Source organism: Oryzias latipes, chromosome 15, assembly GCF_053564925.1.
Source record: "Oryzias latipes strain Hd-rR chromosome 15, Olatipes_Hd-rR_3.1".
NCBI lineage: Eukaryota > Metazoa > Chordata > Actinopteri > Beloniformes > Adrianichthyidae > Oryzias > Oryzias latipes.
Genome location: NC_136251.1, coordinates 20,021,878 through 20,047,809, shown reverse-complemented (window position 1 = coordinate 20,047,809; position 25,932 = coordinate 20,021,878). Strand labels below are relative to the sequence as shown.

Sequence of the window (25,932 nt, the reverse complement as noted above, 5' to 3'; positions counted from 1 at the left end):
GGGTTCCTACCATCGTCTTTAAGTTCCGCTTTCTTAAAAACATGCGAATAATACCCCTTCTAGATAAACACAAAAAAATAAAAATATAAATGTTTTTATTAAACTCATATTAAAATGATGTGGTTATGTTAAATTCTCAAGTAAGTCTTTTGGAATTTGTCAATGTCCACTAAACATAACGGAAGCTTTTTCTAGACGTACAAACCACCAGTTACAATGCATGCTGGGAGTTGAAGTAGGTTTTCATTGATTAAGCTCAACACAGATTGTGAATTAACTGCATTTCCCATGAAGAAGCGCGTTCAACACAATTGGTATCCATGACAGCGGCGTTATTGTTGCCAGTGGTTTAGCTAGTACTAGCATTCAGTCCTCTCACAGCAAAAACAAACAAATGTATTAAATATGGTTAGTATAGAACGCTTGTAGATGGCTTGTGTGTGCCATTATAACATTGCTAGAACAACGCTAGAACATCATTTTGCAACGTTGTTTGTGCCCTGTTGATATTTTGCAGGGATGTTGTTCACGCTGGTTAGCTGATATTTTTAGCATCTCATGACACTAAACAGAGCATTAGCATTCTTTTGTCTGTTCAGTCGTGGAGTCATCTTGTCAGAGGAACGTTGTGCCAGGAATATTAGACTTTTCCACAAGATCCTCTGGAGCGGAGGCAGGGACGAGAAATGATGGATTTAGCCGATCATAGAGCAGAGATACAAGCCGGAGAATGATTTCACGATACACCAGAAGACCCGTTTCGCATAAGCTTGAAATGTGAGTACAGTACTACCACACACAACACAAATGTTAAGTTCAGGATTTTTCCTCATCTGTGCTTCATAATTAAATAGTTGTGCTCTGCATGAAGGACTGTTAGCATAATCGACTATCAACAACAACAGAAAAAAGGCTCAAAAGTTGTTTCGTATTTTACTTAAAAATCAATCAAGAATACTTTTGGATTATCTGAGCTGTGTGTCACAGCCTGATGATGATACCCCTTAGACAAAAGCATGATAAATACTTCTAAAGTTAAACAAAAGTTACTATAAATTAAAATCAAACTTAACTTTAAAATATCAATGTAAAAGAATCAAATACACCAACGGAGTTGATTAAAAATCTCCTGTTTTTTATGTTTTGTTTTTTTTCCCCCCAGATGAGTTTATTGGTGTTGAAAATGAACAGAAGGTTGCTCAGGCTGATCAGCAATCTGAGGCTCTGGGGCCAAAGGTGGCTCTTTTATCCCTCCATTGGGAGTTAGTTTTTACTTTTGAAGAAAAATGTTAACAATTTGAATGAATAATACATTTGTAGTTATGGTTCTTGTGTTCATTAGTTTAATATGTTTGTCATTTTTGTTTATTTTTTTAACTTGTCGATAACTGAGCAAAATGATAGAAAGAGGTTGAATCTCCTGTCAGTGGTTTCTTGTTTGAAAAGGCATATTCTGATCTTCTGCAGCACAATAGTGTCTAGTTGCTGTATAGGCAACGTTCTTAAAGTACATGACTGGATCTGATGCAGCAAGAGGATCTCATTTGACAGATTGTATTTTATTTAGAAAAGAACTTGAATGTGGTTTAGTCAAATGTAAAAAAAAAAAGTCAAAATAGAAAAATAAAAAAACACTGTTATATTTCAATTATCTTTTAGAAGATTGACATTATAGATGATAAATGACCACAAAAACATAGTGTTTTTTTCTTCTTCTAAATGGTGAAGTAGGATTTGGTGGCTCTTGTTGAGTTTTGACTGTTTTAAACTGGAACAAGTGGCTCTTTTAGTGTTGACCTCTTAAGACCTGAACTAATATTTGAGCTAACTCTCTACACATGTAGTTACAGGGCTTCAGTTAAGCCAAATGAATTACTATGGCAATATAAGCTTAAAAGTGAATGCCAGGTCTAAAGTCAAATTAGTGCATTATATTTTGCATTAGCATTTTTGAAATCTTTTACTTTTTACTTTGGAATAATATGCTGCATTAAAACACAATTTCTCCCCAAAATGTGAAAGGCACACTACACTTTTGTTTAAATGTTACAACTAAATACTCTCCAACTATCTTTTGTGCAGTCGTGGTTTGTCTCGAAGTAGCCTCGATCACCACCCTCTCCCGGAAGAAGACAGCCAAAGTCCTCCGCGCTACCTCCATGACCTCCAGGGAACTGGCTCTGCACACAACAGGTGACCTAAGAGAAACATTTGCCCCATTCAAGGAAAGAATATGTCATTTTGCAATGAAAAAAACAAATACACACTGTTTTTTCTGTGTCTTGTAATCCTACACCACGTTCAGCAGAGAGATGGTTATCAGGGTTCTTGCTATGTGACACCCAGGGCAGCAAGTTCATTAATTCCACATTATCACACGCTCCTAAGAGAATAAAAAATGAGACAGCTCTTTAGAATACTCAGTTCCACCTCTCTAAACATATGGCACATATTGCTTTGAGATCCATCCATCCATTTATTTTTCAAACCTTCCTAATCCCTTGCAAAGTCACAGGGTTGCTGGAGCCTATCCCAGCCACTGTTGGGCAAAGATGAGTACGCACTGAATGTTTTGCCAGTCCATTGCAGAGTTATTTATTTAAGCCATTATATTATCTGCCACATATTAAATTTAAAAAGAAGTTTGCACAGACTCAGTTTGCACATGACCTACTTGCTTTTGGTTCAGCTCACAGACCTCTGCAGCCTCAGGCCGCTCTGACTGCCCCACCATCATTCCTGTGGACTCGAACCAGTCCTGGTCAGGCATCCACAGCTGCACAGGGACTGGCATCTCTACAGAGAGGAGCTCTGTTTTCTCCTGGGGCTACGATGTAAGTCAGCTTCGCTGATAGTCACAGAGAAAAGGCTTTTCCATTGGACAGAGAATGTCTTAATGCATATTTTCTTTAGTTTAAGAAATTAGGAAAGCACACTGGTTTAACTTTTTTAAATGCAGTAGTTGGTTTATTGTTGATTCCCTTTTAGAAAAGGTGAAAAACCATAAACCGACATCATGCAATATTGGATTTTTGCTAAACTTTAACAGGATTTATTTAGCAAATTTTCATCATGTCCATTTTTTTTAATTTTGTTTCCTGACTAAAATATGTTGTCAGATAAATACAACAAATTAAATTATAATGAATTCACAGAAAATAACAGAAAAAGCAACAGTTTTTTTATGAGAAAATCATATGACAACAGCTGTTCTATCCCATAGGAGTTTGACAAGGCAGCATCACGGCAGGTGCAGCAAATGTTTGAGGAGATCGACAAAGAGCTGTATGAGGGAAGAGGCAGCGGATCAGGAATTCTTCCCGGGTTGAAGGAGGAATGCCAGCAGTGGACCATGCGTTTTCCACATCTCCGGCATGCTATTCTCATTTTTTCCATTCAGCAAATTATAGCGGAAACTATGGAGCCCTCAGCATGACGTTAAAAAGTTCCCTAAAGTTGATCATTTGTGGCCACAAATAGGTATTTGTTCACCAAAACTGCAATCTATGTGCACAAAATGCTAATGACTGTCCTGAAAATGTCAATAAAATGCCAATTTCTACCCAGGAAAAAGTACTTTGTGCTCACACAATTGTAATCTATGTGCACAGAATGCTAATTTATGCCTTCAAAATGCTAATAAATTGTTCATTTGTGGCCATAAAATACTTCTTTTCGCACACAAAATATTAAATTTTAATTTAAGGGTACTTTTTGTTTATTTTTTTTCCAAATGTCATGTCCATTGCTCCATAGGAAACAGATCCTGGAATCAACATTTGATGTGAAACGCCTACAAAACATTCCCACTTGTGTAGGAGACATGATTATTTTCCTTCATTATTTTGCTGGGGTTACTCAGGATCCTGGGGAAACAGCTTCTGCCTCCCACAGATGAGGGTTTCCAGTGGTATGCTACTCCAGAGGGAGTGACGCCTGCCGACAGCCCTTCAACTGGCAAAGAGAACAGTGTGAAGCCTAAAGAGAAAGACGAGGGCGATGCAGAGTAAGTGTTGGAATCCCTTTCTTACTGGTGCCCTAATGGAAGAAAGCACAGTTGGTTTCCCTCTAACAGCTTTTTCATGCTGTTTACGCTGTAATATTCCTTTTAATGTGGGTTAATTTTCTTTTAAGCATCTATTAAGATTTGTTAGCTGGGTCTTGTGATCTGGACACTTCAGTATTACATCTTCATATTAGACCAGGGTTTTTTTTTCACTGGACATCTCTGCTACCTGGCTGCATTCATACCCTTGATTTTTGCTTTGCTTACTTTTAAAAGTAAAAAAAGAAAAAAAAGGTTTGTTTCTTGATGGTTGAAGGTTGAACGTGCAGGGCAGAAGAGCCGCTCTTAACAGGTCCTCCTCAGCAGACTTCGATGACCCTCCTCATGACACTAGCAGCCTTAGAAGTCAAGAAACACCCCAGGAGATTGAAGTAGAGGGTCTGATGGAGGAATTCCTGGCTTTTGATTGCAGGGATGTGTACGTTATTTACTTTTAAAGTCACTTTTTCAAACTGTAAACTGGAAAATTGTTAAATGAATTGTGTTGTCTTCAAAAGGGGTGAATGGCAGGAAGATTGCTCCGAGTGGGTCCAGAGGCACCACTGTCTACCTCCGGTCTCGCCGCACGGGGGTCGTCGTCGGGCAGTTCTTGACTTGCTGTTTGAGGATGTGTGGCAGGAGGTGGTGGACTGGATGAAAGAGTTGCTCCAAAGCTACTGGGAATACTGCTCGTGTGAGGCTTTAATGTGACATTTCCGTGCCTTACTGAAGCTCATGTCTTATTGAACAGGGTGTCATTTTACTCATTTTTGATTAAAGTTTTCTTGCCAGATGATGAAACCATCTGTGGAAGTGTGAGCCGTGTGCAGCCAGATTCCCAGGATGCTTCACTGCTGCTGTCCACGCTATCCACAATGCTGCCCAAACTGGGTCAAAACCGGATGCCTCCCCTTCCAGCTGGTCCACAGTACCAGGTCAGTGGTTTCAGGCAGAACCTGAAGGACAACAAGGAGAATAAACGAACTTTATAAAATGTTTTTAATTCTTTTGAAACATATTTTACTATTTGTCTTGTATGTTCTCCCTTAAAGTCCCACTCCAATCCTCTTATGATCTATTTTAAAGGCGTCTTTTATTTAAGATTATGCTGTTTTTAGGCAAAATCAAGAAACCTGTCTTAAGCCTGTCCTCATTTCCCATCATCCCATGTTTACATTCTCTCTTGCTAGCTTACAGCTCCTCACAGTCCCAACCTAACATTATCGGTGCAACAAAAATAGTAAACAACGTTGGGGCTATCCGGCCGTACAGTTTTGAGGCAGATGCCAGCTCAGACGAGGAAAATGAAGACGTACATGGATCTGTGTCTGCGAGCAGATGCATCAGAATGGAGCGGAGCAGGGAGCTCGCAGCATCTACGACACACCTATGAGCTATTTCAAACGGCTTTTTTTCATCTGCTCCTGATTCAGACTGATTTAAGTTAAGAAATACTCAGAAACACAAATTTAAGCTTTTGTCCTCCATCACGGGAAACATGCCCCAAAAACAAAATTTTCATCAGAGTGGGTCTTTAAAGAATTTTTTTTATCTTTTGAAAATGCTCCCTATTTTAAAGCGTCAATGAATTTAAGCAGCTTTGACTAAATAAGGTTATATAAAAACAAATATGAGGGAAAAAAGCAGCCTTAATGAATATCGTATTGAGTCCAAGTTATTGCCTGTTCTTCTCTTCAGTCTTCGTACTTTTACTTCATTAACCTGTATATCACTGTTTTCCTTTCTTTCCCTCTCTGTCCTTCAATGTTTCCCCTCTGTTTTTTTATCCTTCTCTCTTCTTCTTTTCCCCTCTTCTATCTGTATCACTGTGTTGTCCTTCATCTGTGTGTTCCCCACTCCTCTGTCTTTCTTTGCGCACATCTCTTCCCCCTCCACCCTCTCTAAAGAACACAGAGGCGAGGGGCTCAAAGCAAAAGTCCAGATGGAAATCCAAAAAGCAGAAAAGGCCTTCCACTGTATGTAACTCTCCCTTAGAGCCAAAATGGAAGGGTGTGGAGAGCACTCCGTCCGTAGAGGCTCAAAATCTTTTTCTTAGAAAACATGCTTTTTGATTAGCACTTTAACATCTGTGGGTTTTTTACCCTTGAATTAACTGCAAAAATTAAAATCTACAAGCTTTTTTTTAAATTATGTTTATAGCTGTCTCTTTTTTATTGGTGGCATTGCAGATTTTGGGCTCTTTACTGCATGATGAATAGCCATTTTGGGAGTACATGTCTATAAATGTATATTCATAACTTTGTGGTCTATTCTGCTGCCACACCTGTCCTGGAAATCTAGATTGTTTGTGTCGTTTTTGTCATCTCTAACCATCCAGATGATTAGGCTGATGCCCGTGTCATCACTCCTCAGACTTGTAGAGCGCCGGTTGGAGCGCCGGCTGCCCAGCACAACTTTAACGACCTCATGGTGATCCAGAGCATTCCCCTGCAGCACAGGAATCTGGGACAGATGGACAGAAACCAGTATGTTGATCCGACATGCTTTTGCTTAGGAGATTCAGCCTAACTTCATTACATTTGACCTAATTCTTCATGCTACATTGTCATCGGAACAACTTTATATCTTGGAACTTTTCTTTAATGGCTTTCCTTTTCTTTTTGTTGCTTTGAATATTTTTATGCAAAACAACAACATAATCAAATAGGGAAAATAGATTTAAGTACAAAAGAAAATGTTTTTTATTCAGGAAAGAAAAACTTACCACTGACGAAAAAACATTTTTTTGGGACTTTTGTTTAATAATTTTTACCCTTTAATGCCTGAAATTATTTCCAATTAAATCAAAAATAGTACTTTTTCCATTTAAGATGATGATAAGTTAAAAGGAGTCCTGGATTGAATGGTATGTTATGAATTAGCAAAGGCATGAAGGGGTTAAGAATGAATTGTTGGTCACCACAGTACCATTTGGGGTACGAAAAATCCGACAAGATGATCACATTGCAGTGCTTTTTAAAAAATTGTTCGGAATCATTCCACTTTTCTTTTTTAATTATAAATCTACTGAAGTTGCTTTTTAACTTAAAATAAGGAAGATGCTTCCATGTCTTGTGGTAAAAAAACAACAACTGAAACACAAGTGAAGCTACTAGTGCACTGTTACTCAGTTTTGGCAATATTTGAAATACAAAAATCTAGTCATATATTTTTTTTACTGCCTCAAACTACTTTGGATTTTTTTAAACTGAGAAAGTACAACTTTTATTTGTAAAACTATTTTTTTGGTCTTTATTATTGACATTTTTAGGATTTTTTGTTGAACAGTAGACTACTTTACAGTTATGTTTTAACATAATTAGCCTACCTAAGATAATTGTTTTTTAGAGTATTGGACATATAGACTTTTTCTGGGTGTTTGTAAGTTTGTTGTTTGACAACTTGCATCATGAAATGAATGAAATGATGAAGTTTTAGCACTGAAAGGGATTTGGTTTAATTTCCCAAAACACAGACGTTGATCATCCGCTTTAATCCCAATATTTAAACATAAGGAACCTTGATGACAATTATCTTAGGGGTGGTATTCATATTCAAAGGTATTTGTATTGTTTAGCTTAAAAAAGATAAAATCATCTTTTAAAATCCCAGTTCATCACTGAAAACCAACCCCAGCCCCTGTGTCAACCTTGTCACTTTGTATCAGAATGTCTTTGATGATAAATTACTTATTTCTATGATTAGTTTAAAAATAAAAGCCAAGACTTTACTGTAGTATCATGTAGCTTTAACGTCTCCTTCCCTCACAGGGACCATGAGGAGCTTCCATCTCACAGACTGGGCTCCAGTGCCGCTCCCTCCAACAAACTCCGACCCCGTCGAGCCCTGGAGCAGAGTTCTTCCTCGATGTCTCGCACAGGACAGTCAGCACGACGCAGAAACCCTCCCCCTCGAAACCTGCTTCCTCTGGTTCCCACCTTCAGTCAGTCCAGCACAGGAGTTTCTCTGGATGAAGTCATCCGGGGCAAACGCCTGTACGTTGGAAACAAAGTCACTCTGTCTTCTGTCCCTTGAAGCTTTGCAAAAATTGGTTTGGGAAATCTTAGTAAAAAGTTCACACGACTCATAAATATTACTTTTGTGAAAAAGATACTGGGAAAAAATGAAAGAAAATATGGAAATATTTGTCTCAAGGTACATTTAGGAACTTTTGGAAGTTGTGATTTGTGCCACAGACCTACAGCCAGTGACCGTCTGACGTCTCCCCTGTTGGCTCTGAGCCGAAACACCCTCCTACCCCCCATTGGAATGGCGGACTTAGAGTCCTCCCATGCTGGGCGGCCTCCAAAACTCTCACAGGTAGAGAAAACAGTTTCAAGATGGCTCTACAGAAACCATTTGGGTCGTTTATGTTGTTTGTTTTCATCCCTTTTAGCGTCAGAGAGGCCCTACCAGCCGCGCTCACAGTGCTATAAACGACGAAGCTGGAGGTTTGATTCCAAGGGATCGACACCAGTTTCTAGACATCTTTTCCCGCCCAAACACAACTCACACATACAGGGTGGGATACCACTGTCCTGTCATTTAATCACATTTATTTTGGAGGTTTTGATCAGAGTGTTGGGTTTTGTTTTCAGTCAGACACTCCGTACCAGCGTTCCTTCACCGTCCTGGACAACATCGGGCTGGGGCGGGCAGCAAGAGGCTCGGTGGGCGCAGGTCAGAAATGTGATGGGCTCTCAAGGTAGTGGGGGGGGGGGGGGGGGGGCGCGGAAAGTTCAGGCTTTTAATCACGCATGCCTTCATGTGAGCAGACTCTCTGGGAATCGGCGTGACTGGCATCAGTCTTGGCATCAGCAGCTCAGCCTTCTTGGATTCGTTTCCACACCACCCGCTGGGGCACCCGCCCATCAAAGACGACAGCCAACCAGAGCCACAAGCTGCCGTCCCAGGTCAGTGGAGCAAAAATGAATATCTTCTAGGATTTCATGACTTAAACAAACTGTCAAAAATTGTATTATACCCTTTATTTTTTACAAACTTTTGTTTTACCTTCAATAGATGCAGCTGTCATTTTAAACCAGAGCTTTAGCGTGGGGGGAGCCTTTCACTTTTTACAGCTTTGAGTTTTTTTTAGTGAAAATATATTTAGGGCATAGGTTGCACTCTATAAAGGTTTTGTTTTTCTAAAGCTTATTTTAACAGTAGATGAGAGCTTTCACAATTCAAACGGTTAGGGAAATCTTTGACTAATAATTATTATGTTATTATCAAATTAGCAAATTTCAGTCATTTAAAGAATTTTTTTGACCTCTTTTGGACAAAAAAGAACCAGGTCAAGGTGTTGAAGCATTTAAATGACTCTGTAAGCCAACGTTTTTACCCAGCTAAATTTCCTCAAAGGAAGAGGAAATTGGAAGAAAAGAAAAGAAAATATGAGATTCTGTCTTCTCTGTTTTTGGTTTTGGAATAAAAGACAGAATAAAATAAATATAAGAGTTCAGAATTTAATCTTAAACAAATTTTAACTTCTTGATCTTGATTTTAACATTCACCCCCCCCCCATACACAAATAAAATGAAAGTTTAAAAAAAGGCTTTTTCATTCATATTGAGATGGACATAGATGTTCCTCTTTACTAGAAATAAAAAAAAAGGAAAACAAAAGACCGATGAATAAAATTCCTTCGCTGCATTTTTTTTATTAAAGGCAGGATTTATACTTTAACTCAAAAGAAAATATGAAAAGTTCTCATTTTAACAATGTTGGCACCTGGCTCCCAGAAGAAGGTTGCTGATTGGCTGCTTTTGTTTATTTTATTAATAGGGTAATATTTTTCTTTCCCCCTCAGCTCCACTGGCGCCTGCTTCAGTTACATATCGGCCCCACAGCCGAGGAGGCATCTCATCCAGAGCCAGCAGACCCGGCCTCTGATCTGCCATCCGTCTGTCTTTCCACAGCACTCTAAGATGCTTTTCCTAAGACAAAAAAGAAAAACGTTTTCTTTTTTACTTAGCAATGATCGGCTCAACTTTTGTCTAGAGGCCTATATTTTTCAAAAATGAAGTGTGAATATAATCTTTCTTTGGTGAACATGTTAAACTATATGCATTCTCTGTACAGTCCTTCCAGCAGTATTTAACTATGCAGGGAATGGCTTCCCTCCAACAGCTATAAATTAAAAAACAAAAATAAAATGCAAACGCTTATTTGATGCTATATCTGAGGTTGGTATCCAGCCTCCCATCTGTGCAGAACAGCTCATAAACTTTCCCCGAAAAAAGAGGAATGTCCGATTTTCTTCAAATAGGGACGTAAAAGCTGCTGTCAATTCTGCTCAAATGCACCTACAATGTAGGAAGTGTAAATAATGCTTTGGAAATCATTTGCCTGTACAGTCTTTTATTGTACTTTTTTGGTAAACAAAACAAAAATCATCCAACTGGATCATGTAATGAGTTAGAAATTCAATTGAATCAGACAATCTATAGCTTCAAAAGGCAGTTTTCCACTTTGCATTGTCTTTTAATCTGATTTTTACAAAATAAAGGTTTATGCAATCTGCTGTAGAATGATCCATTTATTAGCAACATAACAAATACAAATTACATGAAATACAGGAAGCATTTACATTTTTTTATTTCACTTTAAACAAAAAAGGCCCAACGCTGACAAAAATCTTAATTTGGAAGTCCTTAAAAAAGGAACGAGGCTGACATTTATTTCTTTCCTTTTTTTCCCTTTTGGGGTTTTGAACTCTTTTTAGAATATTTTGCTTCCAGGTCTGACAGGAAACTATTAAAATTCTTCTCCCTGGACTGCTGTCTTTGCTGAAAAAAAGAAAAAAATAAGTTATACTGAGGGGAAAAAATAGTAGCAGCTCTAAGATTTACACATGCTAATGAAGCTCACCTTAAGCATCATGACGAGACTGTCATCTTTGTCACTGAGCCCCATCTTTTTTTGCATTTCTTCTGCTTCTTCTTTTTCTCTGTCAGCCTAAAAGATCATTACAATGAAAATGACAGAATCCAGTTAATGATTTCAAGCCGCCACAGGTTTAAAATCTCACCCTCTTCCGACGAGCCCTCTTCTTCTTGTCACTCTCTTGGGTAAACGAGGGGAAGGCTTCAACCTCTCCACTCTTGATGGCGGCTTCGATGATGCCGCACAGTCTGGGCTCATCTTCCTGCGAGCAGCACAGAGCTGACGCCATGATCTCATCCAAGTCCCCTTCGTGCTGCACGTAAAGCCGGATCACGTCATCCCGCTCCTCATCTGAGCCTTTGTATTTCTTTTCGAATTCTAGGATGTCCTGCACTGTCACCTACAAGACAAAATCAAGTCAAGATGGGGTGAAAATACCAGACTCCTGTAGTTGCATCGTGCATTTTTCTCATTTATATCTAACTTCATCCTGCAATAATAAGACAAGCTCTTGTTTATGTGGACATAAATGTCAAAGTGCTCCAGTACCTTAGGAAAGAGCAATCTCCAATAGTCTTCCCAGCAACGGTCCTGACGAAGGACATCTGATTCTTCATCAACTACTCCTTGCTCATCATAAACAGCCCTCTGCTCCCGATCTGTCAGCACTGTGTACAGTTTTCCCAACACCTGCAACAGATTACACGAAAACTATTTTAATGTGTTTTACTTTAAAGCAACATCTATCACAGAGATACCGTTATGCTAGGAACATTGTTAAATTACTGACATAACATTAGCATAAGTGATAATTACTGAGCAAACATAGTAACTGAAAAGAAATATGGAACATTTCTGTTAAATAATTTTAAGTAACAAAACGTGTCTAGAAACATTAGACCTCTAAATAGGTAAGAAAAGACTCGCGTTTGGTTTTGCGCTGCAAACTCTGTCAACATCTTCCATGTTTCAGCTTAGATGGTATGTTAGCTTCGTTAGCTAACATCGATACCTAGCTTATTTTTCTATTGTCGTTTGAAGGCTAACAAAGAAAAGAAAAAAAACGAGCTAACCTGGAATTTCTCCGTCGCCTGCGGGTCTTCGGGGGCTCTGTCGGGGTGCACTTTCAGCGACACTTTATAGTAGCTCCTCCTTATCTCCGCTTCGGATGCTTCTTTGCTTACTCCCAGCACTTCATACAAATTTGTGCTACTAAAGAGTTCCTGGCACCGCTCGAGCAAACCCATTGCGACCGTCTAGTTTAATGAAATACGAGTAAAATAAGTTAAAAGTGAACGACTGAGGACGTAAAGCGCAATGACAGTGTTGATATTAGATTAGGTTCGCGTATAGTTAAAGAAATCTGCCCTCCACGGTACTTTTCTCGATCATGTTAGTTTGGCGCCCTGGCCTGCCGCTTGCGCTTTACGTGACACTACGTTCTTGCGTCATCATCTAACGCACAATCCTATTGGCGAAGACGTTCGCACGTGCTACTGAACGGTGTTTTCAATTTCAATATCAATTTATTTGTTTTGTAGGATAAGCCCCTTGAAATGTGTCATCTCGTTTTCAAGGGGGCCCTCGACATACAACAAAACAACCAAATACCAACAGATTCAGCTCACCAAACTTTACATATTTTAACATTTTACCAATAAAAACGAATAAGATTTGAAGTAAGAGAGAACTAAAACAGGTTTCTCTTTTAAAACGTACTATATATCACACATCAGAACAAACAACAACAACAATAATAATAATAACAATTATTATTATTATTATTATTATTATTATTATTATTATTATTGTTGCTATGTTTATTTATTTTTGCGGTATCCTATATGCAAGTTTGTACATTTTATTTAGTTTTTTTCCCCCATTGCACTTTAACAGCAGTTTTGTTAAATTTATTGAAGATGCTACAATTTGTGTTTGAGTCTTATTACCACCAATGTTTCTATTAATGAGTTATATTTTTTCAGCTAAATGGTCAATCTGATGAGAAAAACTTTTACTTAGCATTTACTTTTGAACTGGGTTTGCAATATAGGGGTGGGTGATACTGGGAATTTGGTTATCAAACTGATACCAAGTTATTACAGGACTAGAATCGCCGATACCGCTAGGATTACCAATACTAATATTATACTTTCTTCTTAAAATTTTTGATTTTAGAATAATTTTGGAAAACCTCAATTTTTTGTTAAGTATAATAAAACACAGGACATAGACTTTCTGTGAAAGAAAAATGTTCATTAATTCAGCTTCTAAACCCGTTTTGTCTCCTTGTCACGGGCCTGACGGAGCCTATCCCTGCCACTTATGGGCAAAGGCAGGGGACATCCTGGACAGGTCTGTCGCAGGGCCACAAATCACACACCCATGGACACTCACATTCACATTCACACCTATAGGGGCAATTTAAAGTAACCAATTAACCTATGAAAGTGGGAGCAAGCCGGGCTCCCGGTAGAAAACCCATGCATGCACGGGAAGAACATGCAAACTCCACACAGAAATGTCCCCCATTGGTTTTCTGTTTCAGGTCCTCCAGCCAGGATGTGAAGCGGGGGCCTGCTTGCTGTGAGGGACAAGCACCACTGCACCACCATACAAATATGAACTAATTCCAATCTAAACAGAACATGAATCAAATATAGAACATGTATGTTAATAATAGCAAACAATATCAATACTTCACCTTGGTATCGACACTATCGATACTCAGATCGACCCACCCAACCCTAGGTTGTAATGCAAATATACATTTTTAAAATGAAGAAAAACAGGATATATTTTATAAGTTAATTAACACAATTTTACACACATCTGAATTCTAATACCCCAAAACACATTTTCTATTGCATAAAATTTACTTTTTTAAATGTGTGGCCTAATTGATGTGGCACTTATGTCAATCCATGCTGATAGTATATTTATTAATCAAACTTTGATCAATCCAATCTAATTTCTTTAATTTTTAATTTATCATGTTAGATATTCTTTTCATATATGTTCTGATTTTTTTTAAAGCTTGGTGTTATAACTTTGACTTAAAAAATCAAATTGTTTCTCTGCTTTTGAATTGACAATTAAACAATGAGGAGCAGTAAGCCTTATCTGGGTTGTTCAGGGTATTTCAGGTTGTCGAAGGTGGCACTTTGTCCGTCAACAGTGTGTAAACATCTGCAAATCTGCTTTTTTTTTTTGGCAGTCAGCTTAACTCAGTCAGCCATCAGTCAGTCAGTTAAGAGTGTACAGATACCCAAGCATTTATTAGTGATTTCGCAGCAGCACAAGAAAACATCAAAGACAATTTACAAAGTATTTCTCACTGCTTCATGCGAAAGCAAAAACACAAAGATTCACACTGATTTTGAACTTTCTTAGCTTGCTCCCATCTAAATCTGTACAATATGCAACACAAGAGACACACACAGCAAGTCCTCTGACTCAGATGTTATTTAACTATTGCCCCATCTGCTTCTATTGCATATTTGGCACAGTCTTGTTTTTTCTCTTTCCGCTGACTTTCTGTCATCACAAGCTTTCTGGTCCTTTGTGGTGTACTTTGAATAAGCACTTAGACAAATGGCACGTTATTATCATGATCGACGATGAGGAACTAAATGACGAGCACACCACAGCTGTATTGTTAATGTAATGAAAATTTGCTGGTGTGCAGATCCTTATCAAAAAAGCTTTCCACACCACTTGTACTGAAATTGTAAGTGGAGTTTGAATGTAGCTCCTCCATCTCCTTGTTATGCTACAGGCTTTCCACAACAATCAAATGGCTTTGAACATTTGGTCCAGCACATCCATGGCTGATGCTTTTTTCCCCTTGAATTGGGACAGTTTAAAAGCCTCCTCCAGGGGGCGGCAGCTTAACATTCGTTTCTGGTCTTCACCATCTTACTTGTATACTTGATAGGGATCCCCCAGCGTCTCATTAGATAGACATCAAACACGTAGGCTGTGCCTGGCTCCAGGCCCCCAATCACAGCGGTAGTGACAGCCCTTCGGGGATTCAGCTCTTGGAAATACTTGCAGAGAACTCTTTCAGTGTCAGAGCGGGACTCGGGCCCCAGACAGGGTGCTGGAAAGGATAAAACGTCGACAGTCTTCGCCTCACCGTTGCCAACCTTTCTGCGATACACACAGTACAGACTTCTCTCCTCCGTACCCATCCAAGCAATGGTAACGCTGTTACAGCCACGCAACCGGTTAAAGGACTTTATCTGCAAGGTGGAAGGCAGAGATGGGACTCCTCTGCGGTGGTGGGCGGATGAAACCTGCAATTTAACTGAAGCCATTAATCCATTTAACAAGTCTTGTTCTGTAACGGAGGGGGTCTGACTTGCCAAAGGTCTGTCTTGTTCCAAGTGGATGAGATATGACGGACTCCCCTGCAACCAAATGTGCACCAAATCAACTCCCACACCCTGGGAGGTCAAAACTTTCCCTTTAATTGACACAGACACCATGATCTTCACATTTTTATCGCAGCTCTGTAAGGTGAGGAGGCCGCTCTGTTGCCAACCCCGAGGGCGGAAACTGAAGTACTGAGAGTTGGAGCCTCTGTCTCTAAAGGTCACCCACCTCAGCTCTCCGTCTTTTAGTGGGGTAATTGGAGGTCGAGCCTCCCCGTGCGTCTGAGCAGATGTCCCTTTGTACGCGGCGCTGGTCCCGTTCACTCGGTCAATCACGAACACGTCAAAGTAATATGGGGTGTCAGGAAGGAGCTCAGAGACCGTGCATACGGTTTCGGTCCCTTGACATACGCACTGCAGATCAGCGTACTCATCGCCGGGGTCGGATATTGAACTCTGAACTTCAGCATAAGTGTCCCACTGCTGCCACCACCATTCCTTCAAAATCGGCCACACAGTCACTCTCCTTCCTCTCTCCATTTTCTCCTCTTTTTCCTCTTGTTCTTTCCTTATGCTTATTTGTGCAGCGCAGAGACTGGGGTAGTTCTGGTCCAAGTTGACAAGGACACAGTAGTTATAGTCATGGTCAACATGGGCGAGGCTGGTGATGGAGGCGCTGGGTGCCCAGCTGAGAGTGACGCTGGTCATGCCCACACCCAGTGTGTGCAACCGGGAGTCAGCTGGGAGTAGTGGAAACATGCCTGAGGGTCCCATGCCTTTGTGGAAATACACGGCAGTTCGAGTGTTTTGCTGTTTACAACGCAGCCTCAGGATGTAGAGGGAAGCGCTGGGGTGGGAAGGACCACTGTAGGTGTCCACTGCTTTGCCGGTAAAACTGTGTAGCTTCTCCTCAGTTCCAGGACCTCGCCACCACACCTCTGGCTTGCTTTTTTTGGTGCTCCCTGAGAAAAAAAGGAGAGTTGAAAACAAAGACTCGTTTGACTAAATAAACACACACTTCCTATGTGGTCGATTTTACATGTGCAGGTTGAACAATTGGAATTCATGTGAGAGTACAAAGTCTGATTCTTATCTACTGATCCAACTTACATAGATCTGGCAGAATCAAGGTAAGTAATTCACATACTTCTGATGTGTTCAGGAAAACAAGCCTCCACAGCATGATTGGAGAAAGCCCAGCAATCATCAACAAACCTGGACCCACCAGTGTTTTGGTTGCTGTTCCTCTGTTCTTAGATATTAAAGTATTCAAATGTTCTTGGACAAAACCTTTTATTTGCCTTGATGTATGTCTGTACAACAGCTTTCTACAGACAAAAGAATACTGATAAATGACACTAAGTGCTCAAGTAGCCAACAGAAAAGTGATTCATGACGTCTGCCACTTTTGAAAACTGTTTAAAGAATGTAATAAAGAGAGTGAACCCTTTGCTTATCATCAGAGGATGTTCAGTTCTCTTGCCTTTTGTTTTTTGGCTACGACAATTTGGCTATAACAATTACCCATTCTGATTTGCAGATTTCTTTGCTTATTTTAAGAAAACGTATCAATTTTTCAATATTTTTTACATATTTTTAGGGGGCCTGTTTTTGCAGTCCTTCAGCCACTCAACCCTGCTTCTTTAGAGCAGCGATTTTCAACCTTTTTTCAACAATGAAAACCTTTAAAACTTTCTTCAGCCAAGCACCACCTAAAAGCCACAGATATAGCACCTTTAATCCAGATGCAACTGAAAGGGCCTTTTAGAGAATGTTTGTGTGCAGATGATTTCTCATTTTTGAATTTCTCAAAATGTGCAAATATATTTCGTGTGTAGTTTTTTTATTTAGAGATAGAGGTTAAGAATTTAAAAACTACAAAAACCTGGCAAAGATTTGATATCTGTTGTAGATAGATAATATACAGACACAATAAAAATAATAGTAAAAAAAATCAAGCCACTTGTTCCAAAGTTTCAACAAGTGGCAATCTTAAGTCTTCAAGTCTTATAATTGTGACAAAAAAAATCAGAAAACCTTCTACAAATTCAGACATTTTTTGAAGGAAATCAGCATAAATAACACTTTTAATTTTCCAACTTTGATTTGAAACGTCCTTTAAAATCGAAAAATCTAACATGGAGTGCAATCAAGTCTTCCTGGATTTCAAGCACTGCTCTCGATGGATAAGAGCTATCTGTTTCAGTGTTAAATTCTTTATGAATTGAGTGTTTCTCTTTATTTATAGGGAAAGGCAGAAAAGACTTCTACAAGTGCTCTCTGACAGGAGTCAAGTTTCATTTTGCAACCACAACTCACTCATTGGTATCATTTGGTACTTTTAAGTAGTATCTCAAGCACTTTTTGGGAAAAACTTACAGAAAACAATTCAGATAAAGACACAGATTTAAGAGTAAGCGTTTCATGCACACATCCGTACTGCTCCACACAAATACCCTTTCATATAAATCTATGATAAACCAATTAAAATGAAACTTCCTCTTAAAAAAATGGTCACAGGTATTGATTGGCCTTTAGGTATCCTATAATGTGGCAACTCATCAGTTAAATGCACACATGGAAATTAAGCATCCAAACAGCAGCTTTTCATTTTTATTTTTTTATTCTTTAACCGTGCATGTCTCCTTGCTGGAAAAAAGATCCTCAAATGAGCCCCAATGTAACAGAATCAAAGTGAATAATTCAAGCTGGCATTGAAGGACCCAGGAGCCAGTCTGAATGATTCATGCGTCACTTTATGACTTTGCTGTGTTATTTGCACGTAAAAAAAAAAGCATGTGAATGATTCTAAACATGCTGAACAAACACAACACGAGGAGGGGTTTTTTTTGAACATTTTTCTGCAAATCATGTTTAGGTCGGAAATCTGACTCATTAGCTTAACTTTGAGTCTAGCATGAAGTGAGGCAGAGTTTAGCTCCAGAGTCTAGCTCCCAGTGCAATTCTGGGTGTTTGATCCTGTGAGTGTATTTAATGAGTTTGGCTTTCCAGCTGTGTTTTTTTTTTTTTTTTTGCAGTGTTGCAGAGCTCAGTTTTATTTCATAGCCTTTTCAGTGCTTTAACCTTAAGAGTTATTCCCCTCTCACTTTGTCTTATTACATTCTTATGTTCACTTCTTCTTGGAATTATTTAAAACAACCAGGAATCATTATACACTCTCATGGTTCGTCCTTTATCCAAGCCTTAAACTTGAAGATGCGGGAGCAACGTGCTGATAAGCAGATATCTATGTGAAGTTTGGGGATACTTCTTTTCAAAATGCATAAACAACCTTGAACTGCTGTAGAGAATTTACTGATAAAAGGGCCTTTTGATTTATAAATTTGACTTACCAGTTCAAGTACACTAAGATGTAACTTTATTCTGAAAGTATAACAATAATAATAATACAAACAACTATCTGAATGCATATAATGTTAGTTTTTAGGTCTACACATTGGATAATTCTGGTGTAAACCCCAATAGAAGTATGATCAAAGTCACCTCTTAAAAATAAAAAAATAAAAAACACAAAGTTATCAAGAATTAAACTGATAACGATCTAATTGATTATCTTAGCCAGATGTAGTTTGCAGTTTACTCACAGTGCAGGCTTTTAAAGGGTTTGTCCTTCAGCGTGCGGCTGGATAAGCTCCATTCAATGGGGACGTCACAGGGACTGACCGTCACTGACATTCCTGAGGCCTTCTTCAGCGTGAAGTATAACCTGCATACAAACCCCAATAATGAACAAAGGCTGCCGATCGTTGAGTTTCTGCAAAGTAACTTTCAGTTTCATTTCTGGAAAACCAAATATTTGAAGATAGATAACGAGAAAACTCTTAATTTAGTTAGATTTGCTTTCTCAGAAAATCTAAACATTTTTGACACATCTAACGACAACACTATGCAGTTTTGCATGATCATTCCTAAAATGTTTGGGTTGTTTCTTCAACCCAACATTTTAGGAATGTTATTGTGTTATTCATGATGGTATATATTTTTGAGTTACTTTTAGAAGCAATACAGTTTGTTGGGTTACAGTGGTTTCATTTGAACTCTATTTATTTAGGTTACTTTTTACTTTTAAGAAGAAATCTAAGTTTTTTTTGTGGGTAGAAGTCTGTGCTTTCTTTAGCATGGATTTTGTGTTATAAGCTCCTTTTCATGCTTAATCGCAGATTTGCATATTCAGGCATAAACAGTTAAATCTACATTCTATCTTCTATGTTGGCATCATTCATCTTATTTTAATTTGAAAGACTTACATTTAATTTTTTATGGATATTAGGAAGGAGTAAGGTTTTTTTAACTAAATAAATCTTATTTCCAACCCCATTTTTCATGATTGCGTACAGATGGTGGTTATTTCCAAACAGATGTGAAACAGTAATGTTTTCAAGGGCACTTTGTGGCTTGTTTAATGGTGATTAATTTCTGAATCCGTGTGTTCTTTCCATTGTTTGCCATGTGGTTCTGCCTGGCTGCACGAGTGGGCAGACTGGAGCACACAAGCAGAGGCAATTTTCAGAGTAAAAGCGGTGGTGGTTCAGGGGTTCTGCTGAGTGGCATTCAGGTCAGACACACTCTACTTTTACCTGCCTGACCTTTGCTTTGATGCTTAATTATAGATACTTGGTCACATTAAAGGGGACACACATCTGTTCAATAAATGTAGTTAATTAAAATGAAGAAAAATGTCAAGCTTTTACTGCAACTAGTATATAGTCTGATTTAAAAAAAAAATTTTTTACTGTAGGAATCATATAATATGGTACTGATTCCATTAGATTTGCTGCAGTTTCGTTTTTTACAGCTTTATTTTTACCATTAACTGTTTATGTGAATTGGACCGAGTGACCCCTCCCACCTTGAGTTCCAAACAGGAAGTACTCGCTGGCTCCAAGAAGCCAAAAGCCTTGACTTAAAAAAATAAACTGCTATTACTCCATCATTATATTTGTGACCACAATCCTTCTTTTAAAAAAAACATTCTTGATAATCTTTTTTTTCATCATATCGTTTCTCTATTGCAGATTATTCAAGTTATAAACTGGCCAATAAAAGTGGGTGGTGCCAGCAGGCCCCTCGTGGTTCCAAACATTTGATTGACAGATTTTCCAAAGTCTGTAGAGCTGTAGACTTCCAACAATCTCACTCCTGCTGATTGGTGAGAATGCTTGCTATCTGGCTCCAATATGGCGGCATGCATAATATTGCGGAAAAATGGCGATTGGTTTGATTTGGTTGGAGCTGGAAGTAAGCCATTTTCTATGGGCGACGTCACACTCACTCAGTCCAGTTCTGATTTAAGGTTTTCACTTTGCCACTCAATTTTATACAATAGCAGTTTATTATTCAATTTTTGGTTTTAACTTGTTGTTATCAGATTGCCATGTTGCTTCTTTATTGATTTATAATTTAATTTGAGCAGCAAAAACAATAAAAATAAACATCATAAACAATAACATAGCGACAAATGACTGAATGTAAAGTTCAAAAGGGACTTTGAATGAAGTCTAACTACTTATTAAGAAGTATTATTTATTACAGAATTACAAGAAACAAACAAAGAAAAATTAAAAATTAAAGAGACATATTAACAAATCTTTGAGTCCCATATATCTATTTATTACATCACCTTTTTCATTGCTTTGAATTTTTTTATGGACTGAAAATTTTAAATTATTCCCTGCAATTATTCCACATCTGAACCTGTTTAGTGGAAATACAGTAAAGATTGGCATTTATTATCTCCACTGGTTTCATAAATTTGAACTGAGACTGTATTTATTATCTCTTGATCGGAAATTTTTTTAAAAGCTCTTTGGTAATTGGCAATTTTTTTAATATGATTTAAATTATTTTGAAATCAATCATGTCTCCAAATGTAATAATAGTTTAATTATTTAATATGTTAAACAGGGAGATAGTCGTTTCTATGTAAGATGATCTGGGATCATTCTTTCCCATATTATTGTTCTTTAGTTTCTAAATCTTTAATTTTAGTTTATCATTGAAAGTAGGTAACTTTTAATAATTTCTTGGTTGGTCACCCATCAATACGCAGCTCTGAACCCACAGAGCAGGGATTTAACTTACATTTAAATGGTTGTAGTGTTATCTTTATGTCACAAAGTCATGTATTACCTGCGTGTTTTTCCTTTAGAAAGAGTTACGGTTGTGATCTTTCCCTCTGGTAGCCATGCTGTCGGGCGAAGCGGCACCTCATTATCAGGTGCCAGAGCTGAGTTCACCTTAGGTAATAAAGGCCAACAAAGCAGTGCCAAAGCTGCACTGAGACACCAGCACAGCAACATCCTTCTGTCCCCCTGTCACTCTTCGACTTCTGTTCTTGTTGCTTTGTTGTCTGTATCGCACAAACTCTGAAAAATCACTGTGGAAAGTTTAGCACCATGAAGAAAAGCTTCCAAACAAAGAATAATTCAACATTTCTACTATACAGTTCACTTAGATGTTATAAAACTGCATTGGCTGATGATTCACTGGAATGACAAAAAAAACCCCTCTCCTATTCAGACAGAATTATTCATGTCAGGGATAAGAAATTGCCTTAATATATGACTGTGGGATGTGTGAGTAGCGCAGCTTGACATTCACTGTAAAAAATCACCACTTTTCAAAGTGTGAAGTGGGTTGCAAATATGGCTCTGAAGTCAGTGGCTTCATATCTTCACTTCTATTTTTAGTTGGAAAGTTCAAATTTTCTTGAAAGTTTTTAAAATCTTGTTATTTGATTGGTGTCAGCTGGATGAGATCGGCTCCAGCAGTAAATCAGCACAGATTGAAACAACGCTGGAGAAGAGGAGTTTTATTTTAAACTTTTGTCGTTTATGTGTCATAGTGTTGCTTTTCATGTCCTCTTACTGCTTTTTCCTTCCATCTGTGTGTGTGCTTTTTGTGTGTGTGTGCTGCTGAGTTTAAGTCATAGTAGATAATTATGGGTCTCTGTTTTTTTTTTTCGTTGCAGAGAAAACACATTTGTTCAAAGTCTCAGTCTTCACAAACATGCTCCCCGCCTGCACCTAACAACGTGTTTTATGCCAGTGTGGTGCCCTATTGATGTGATAACAATCACAGAGGAACCATGGAGGCAGCTACAGAAGGTACATCTGAGACTTCTGGGACCTGGGACGCTCACAGATCCAAACTCGCAAACTGTCGCACAGCTACAAAGTCGGCAGACAAGCGCCTCATTATCCTTGCACAAAACGAGGGGAGTGAACGGCCCATAAAGCTTTAACTGAGAGACATACAACAGGAAAAAAACAAAAAACAGATTGAGATGGTAGGGAGGGATGTGGAAATGGAGAGGGAGGAGAGGAGGTTGTTGGAGTAATTAGAGGGAAGAAAACTGAGAGAAAGTGATACAAGGATAGAGAAACATCACTGCCATGCAAAAAAAAAGTCAATCTGCCTTTAAGCTTTAGTCTGACTTGTGTTTGCTTTAACCCCTGTGCCAAATGTCCAGTTGTGCCATCTATTACCACACTGCGTTAGAAGCTCACAGTGCCTCTCACGCACTCCCCCTCATTCAATCTTGATAAAGATGGAGACTCATAAAAAAAAAAAAAAAAAAGCTTGACAGGCTTGTTGCTTCAAAAAACACCCGCTGATGAAATATGCATATGGATTCTCAGCAAATTATGGCCAATTGAATTTTCATAAGGCAAGAAAAGGCTGGGTCTTTGTGAACTCCAACTACTGCCCTCTATAAATAAATACACACTTCACTTTAAACACAAGCTCCAGACTTTGATGGAGCCATTTACTTCCTGTTCAGATTTGTCTTTTATTTTGCACATTTTCTCTAACATTCAAGTCTCTCTTGACTTCCTGCTCTGACCCGATTGCCCTCTTTTTGTCTGTGCCCTTCTTCATCCGTCTGCTTCTTGCTTCTCCTTTATTTTGAAGTTGATGCTCCGTTTCATATACTATACTGTATGTCTGCACATTGTATAGTCTATGCTCTATCTCTCTGGGCTCTGGCAGGACCATCTGCCTTCTGTTATCTGTGGGCAGGGACAGATTAAATGGCATGGGGTGGTCCCTGCAGGATCTGTTGCCCCCCCCCCCCCTTTTTTTTTTCAGAACCACAACAGGCAAAGAGCTGGCCTGTGATTCCTGGTGGGGGTCGATGAGACGGTGGTGGGGTAACATGCATTGACCGTGGAACTTGATAGGATTTCACGGCTGATTTTCTACCTCGCTGCTTGTACATCGGAATATGTTTATTTATGTTTAGTTCTCTTTAAATTTCCCTTTGTGCGTGCATCTCCTATTTTTTTTATTGGAAAATTGCTTTTTTCGTGGTTTTGTCTCGAATTTCTTCAAACATACCATCTCCTTATTGTCTGTAATCACTGTCTTTCTGCAATCTCACTTCATTTGTTTAAAAGACAACACATTTCATTTATAAGAGTAAAAGGGACATAAAGAAAGCTTTTAAATGTCTCAAAATGTATAACTAACATTATAAAAAAGTGCAATGTCTCATATTTTTTCCATCTACAATAAAATCCTCACAAAGAAAAGGAAAAGAACTGATTCAGAGGAACAAGTTGAGGACTTACTCAACCAGTAGAAATTTGAGACCGTGCCACACATGCTCTGCAAGGACAAGGTGCATGCATGCATCCCCCTTACCTTCACTCAGCGCATGCTTTCCATCCGTGGTGCAGGGAGTGAGGGATGGGATCAAATGAGAGACGGAGGGAGGATGGAGGAGGAGTATGAGGAAGAGAAGGGGGATGTGAGCCGGTTGCGAGCAGAGGAGGAGCGACAGCAGGTTGTTGTCCGGTGTTCCACTGACTTCATCTCCCATGAGATGCTACTCTCTGAAGGAGGAGTTCAGATGTCCCTTCAGGGCTGTCCCAGCTCCCGTGTGCCCGTCTACCCTCCTCATTATTTGCTGACATAGGTCCATCACACATGGAGGCATGTCTACCTAAACACTGTGTGAATGTCATCCAGCTTTTTTTCCTGCTTGTTTTCCTCGTGCGACTCTTTTCCACCTCTCTTGTCATTTACACTTGTTTCCACCTCCTCCTGGCCGTCAGCAGAGCTTCATTGCAATTCAAATGGGCTCATGTGTGACCATGTTGGTGTGCAATCTGAGAGTGAAGTGGGTGAATATGAGGGGGCTGATGGTGAGGTCGCCGAATGGGGGTGGTGACGAGGAGACAGGGAGAGAACGTTTTGTCAGAAGCTGCAGGAAGGGAAAGGTGATTTAAAGTTAAGCGCACACACAATACATCTGTCTTTGGCTGGTTTGATAACATCTTTAGCGGGGAAAGGATTCCTGAGAGCATTTTGGAGGTTACAGTGTCTTTGAGTCCTTATCTCGCATCCCGTCAGGTGCTCAGTCTTCCTCTAAATGAACACAATTAAATGAAAGGGCCGCCCATCGGGTACTTAATAGATTTATGCTAATTCTGCATTTAGCATATAAAGAATGACAAAAATATATGTAAAACACTATGATAAACACTTCAACTATATGTAACAGCAATTCTGCATGCGTGAAAATGCTGTTATTCAAAAGAATGTTGAGGTAAAAATTTATTTTCTTGGGTTGACAGAAAATCAACGTGTTGACACAAAACTTGCATTAGCTTTATGAAAATAAAACTCAGGAAAGGCAAAAGGGGGATAAATTACTGCCCTCTTCCATTTTGACAAATCTTTATTGATTAGTTAAATGGCTAATTCCTTGTTGGAGGATACATGCTAAAGTCCCACCCCAATGATTCTTAGATCCATTTTAAAATTGTTCCCATGTAATCTTTCAATCGTTCTCATGCTGTTTTTAGCCAACATAAAAAAAACGTCTTTTTTTTTCCTTGGACGTATTTTCAAGAGAGCGGTAGGAGCTAACTAAAAATTTGCCTCTGCGGTATGAGTGGCACCGTTGGTGCGGAGAAACCCCACCCCCCTTTCCCGTTGCCAAGAGCTCTCTGTTTACTCTCTTTTTCGTTAGTTCACAGCCCCTCACACATAACTGGTGCAACAAAAATGAAATATTGGAGTTGCCGTACAGTTTTAAGCCAGATGGCAGCTCGGACGTAAAAATAAAGTACCGTACATGGATCTAGTCGTCTACACGTGGATGCAGAGCAGGGAGCTTGTGGCACACTTTTTGTACTTTATCACAAATACACTCCTTTTCAAACTGCATATTTTTTTCTATGTTCTTCCATAAAGAAATACTTAGAAATGCGCTTTTAATCTGAATTTACTTTATAAATGCCTTGCCTCATCAGAAAAAATGCTACAAGAACATCTTAAAAACACCAAAAATATGATTTTAATAGGAGTGTTTTGCAATGTTCATTGGCTTAGTGTTGTGATTTCATTCATGTATATGCATACAAATAAACCACACTGCAATTTAATACTGATATGTTAGATCACTATTAGTGCATGGGGCTGAATTTCAGAGTAAATTCCCCTTTTCACAAAGCTGAAATTAGAAACCTGTCCCCCGCCACTTTGCCGAAGGAACGACGTAGTGGACTGGAAACATGCGGGATATTTAAAGTCAGTGAACAGGACAGCCATGTTTAAGGCTTTCTTGTCCTCAACCTATGTGTCAAGCACAGG

At 38.9% G+C, this 25,932-nt stretch overlaps 3 protein-coding genes across 7 annotated transcripts; 1 reads left to right on the top strand and 2 right to left on the bottom strand.

Annotated features, from left to right (window-relative positions):
- Window positions 1-5: 5 nt before the first annotated feature.
- On the top strand, window positions 6-10,571 carry fam149b1 (family with sequence similarity 149 member B1). 4 transcript variants are annotated; one of them, XM_011484358.4, is made up of 16 exons: window positions 6-777; window positions 2,083-2,193; window positions 2,690-2,834; window positions 3,224-3,372; window positions 3,863-4,006; window positions 4,323-4,484; window positions 4,564-4,739; window positions 4,838-4,980; window positions 5,953-6,021; window positions 6,419-6,531; window positions 7,816-8,040; window positions 8,242-8,365; window positions 8,442-8,567; window positions 8,644-8,725; window positions 8,821-8,958; window positions 9,858-10,571. In XM_011484358.4, exons 1-16 carry the CDS (start codon window positions 731-733, stop codon window positions 9,938-9,940), a joined length of 2,037 nt encoding a protein of 678 aa, XP_011482660.1. In that variant the 5' UTR covers window positions 6-730; the 3' UTR covers window positions 9,941-10,571. The 4 variants fall into 4 exon arrangements, with proteins under 4 accessions (XP_011482660.1, XP_011482659.1, XP_078788297.1 ...); XM_011484357.3 differs by having other exon boundaries at window positions 4,826-4,980; XM_078932171.1 differs by lacking the exon at window positions 5,953-6,021.
- Window positions 10,392-12,403, bottom strand: dnajc9 (DnaJ (Hsp40) homolog, subfamily C, member 9). Its single transcript, XM_004077061.5, has 5 exons — window positions 12,007-12,403; window positions 11,483-11,623; window positions 11,079-11,333; window positions 10,919-11,005; window positions 10,392-10,836 (listed from the first exon to the last, which is right to left on the bottom strand). Exons 1-5 carry the CDS (start codon window positions 12,178-12,180, stop codon window positions 10,726-10,728), a joined length of 768 nt encoding a protein of 255 aa, XP_004077109.1. The 5' UTR covers window positions 12,181-12,403; the 3' UTR covers window positions 10,392-10,725.
- A 1,780-nt stretch (window positions 12,404-14,183) lies between these two features.
- Window positions 14,184-24,451, bottom strand: ndnfl (neuron-derived neurotrophic factor, like). Of its 2 annotated transcripts, none has more exons than XM_011484355.3 (4): window positions 23,977-24,451; window positions 21,460-21,695; window positions 18,915-19,036; window positions 14,184-16,271 (listed from the first exon to the last, which is right to left on the bottom strand). In XM_011484355.3, the coding sequence occupies exons 2-4, from the start codon at window positions 21,627-21,629 to the stop codon at window positions 14,824-14,826; spliced, it is 1,740 nt and encodes a 579-aa protein (XP_011482657.1). In that variant the 5' UTR covers window positions 21,630-21,695; window positions 23,977-24,451; the 3' UTR covers window positions 14,184-14,823. The 2 variants fall into 2 exon arrangements, with proteins under 2 accessions (XP_011482657.1, XP_011482656.1); XM_011484354.3 differs by having other exon boundaries at window positions 21,460-21,706; window positions 23,977-24,115.
- Window positions 24,452-25,932: the final 1,481 nt, after the last annotated feature.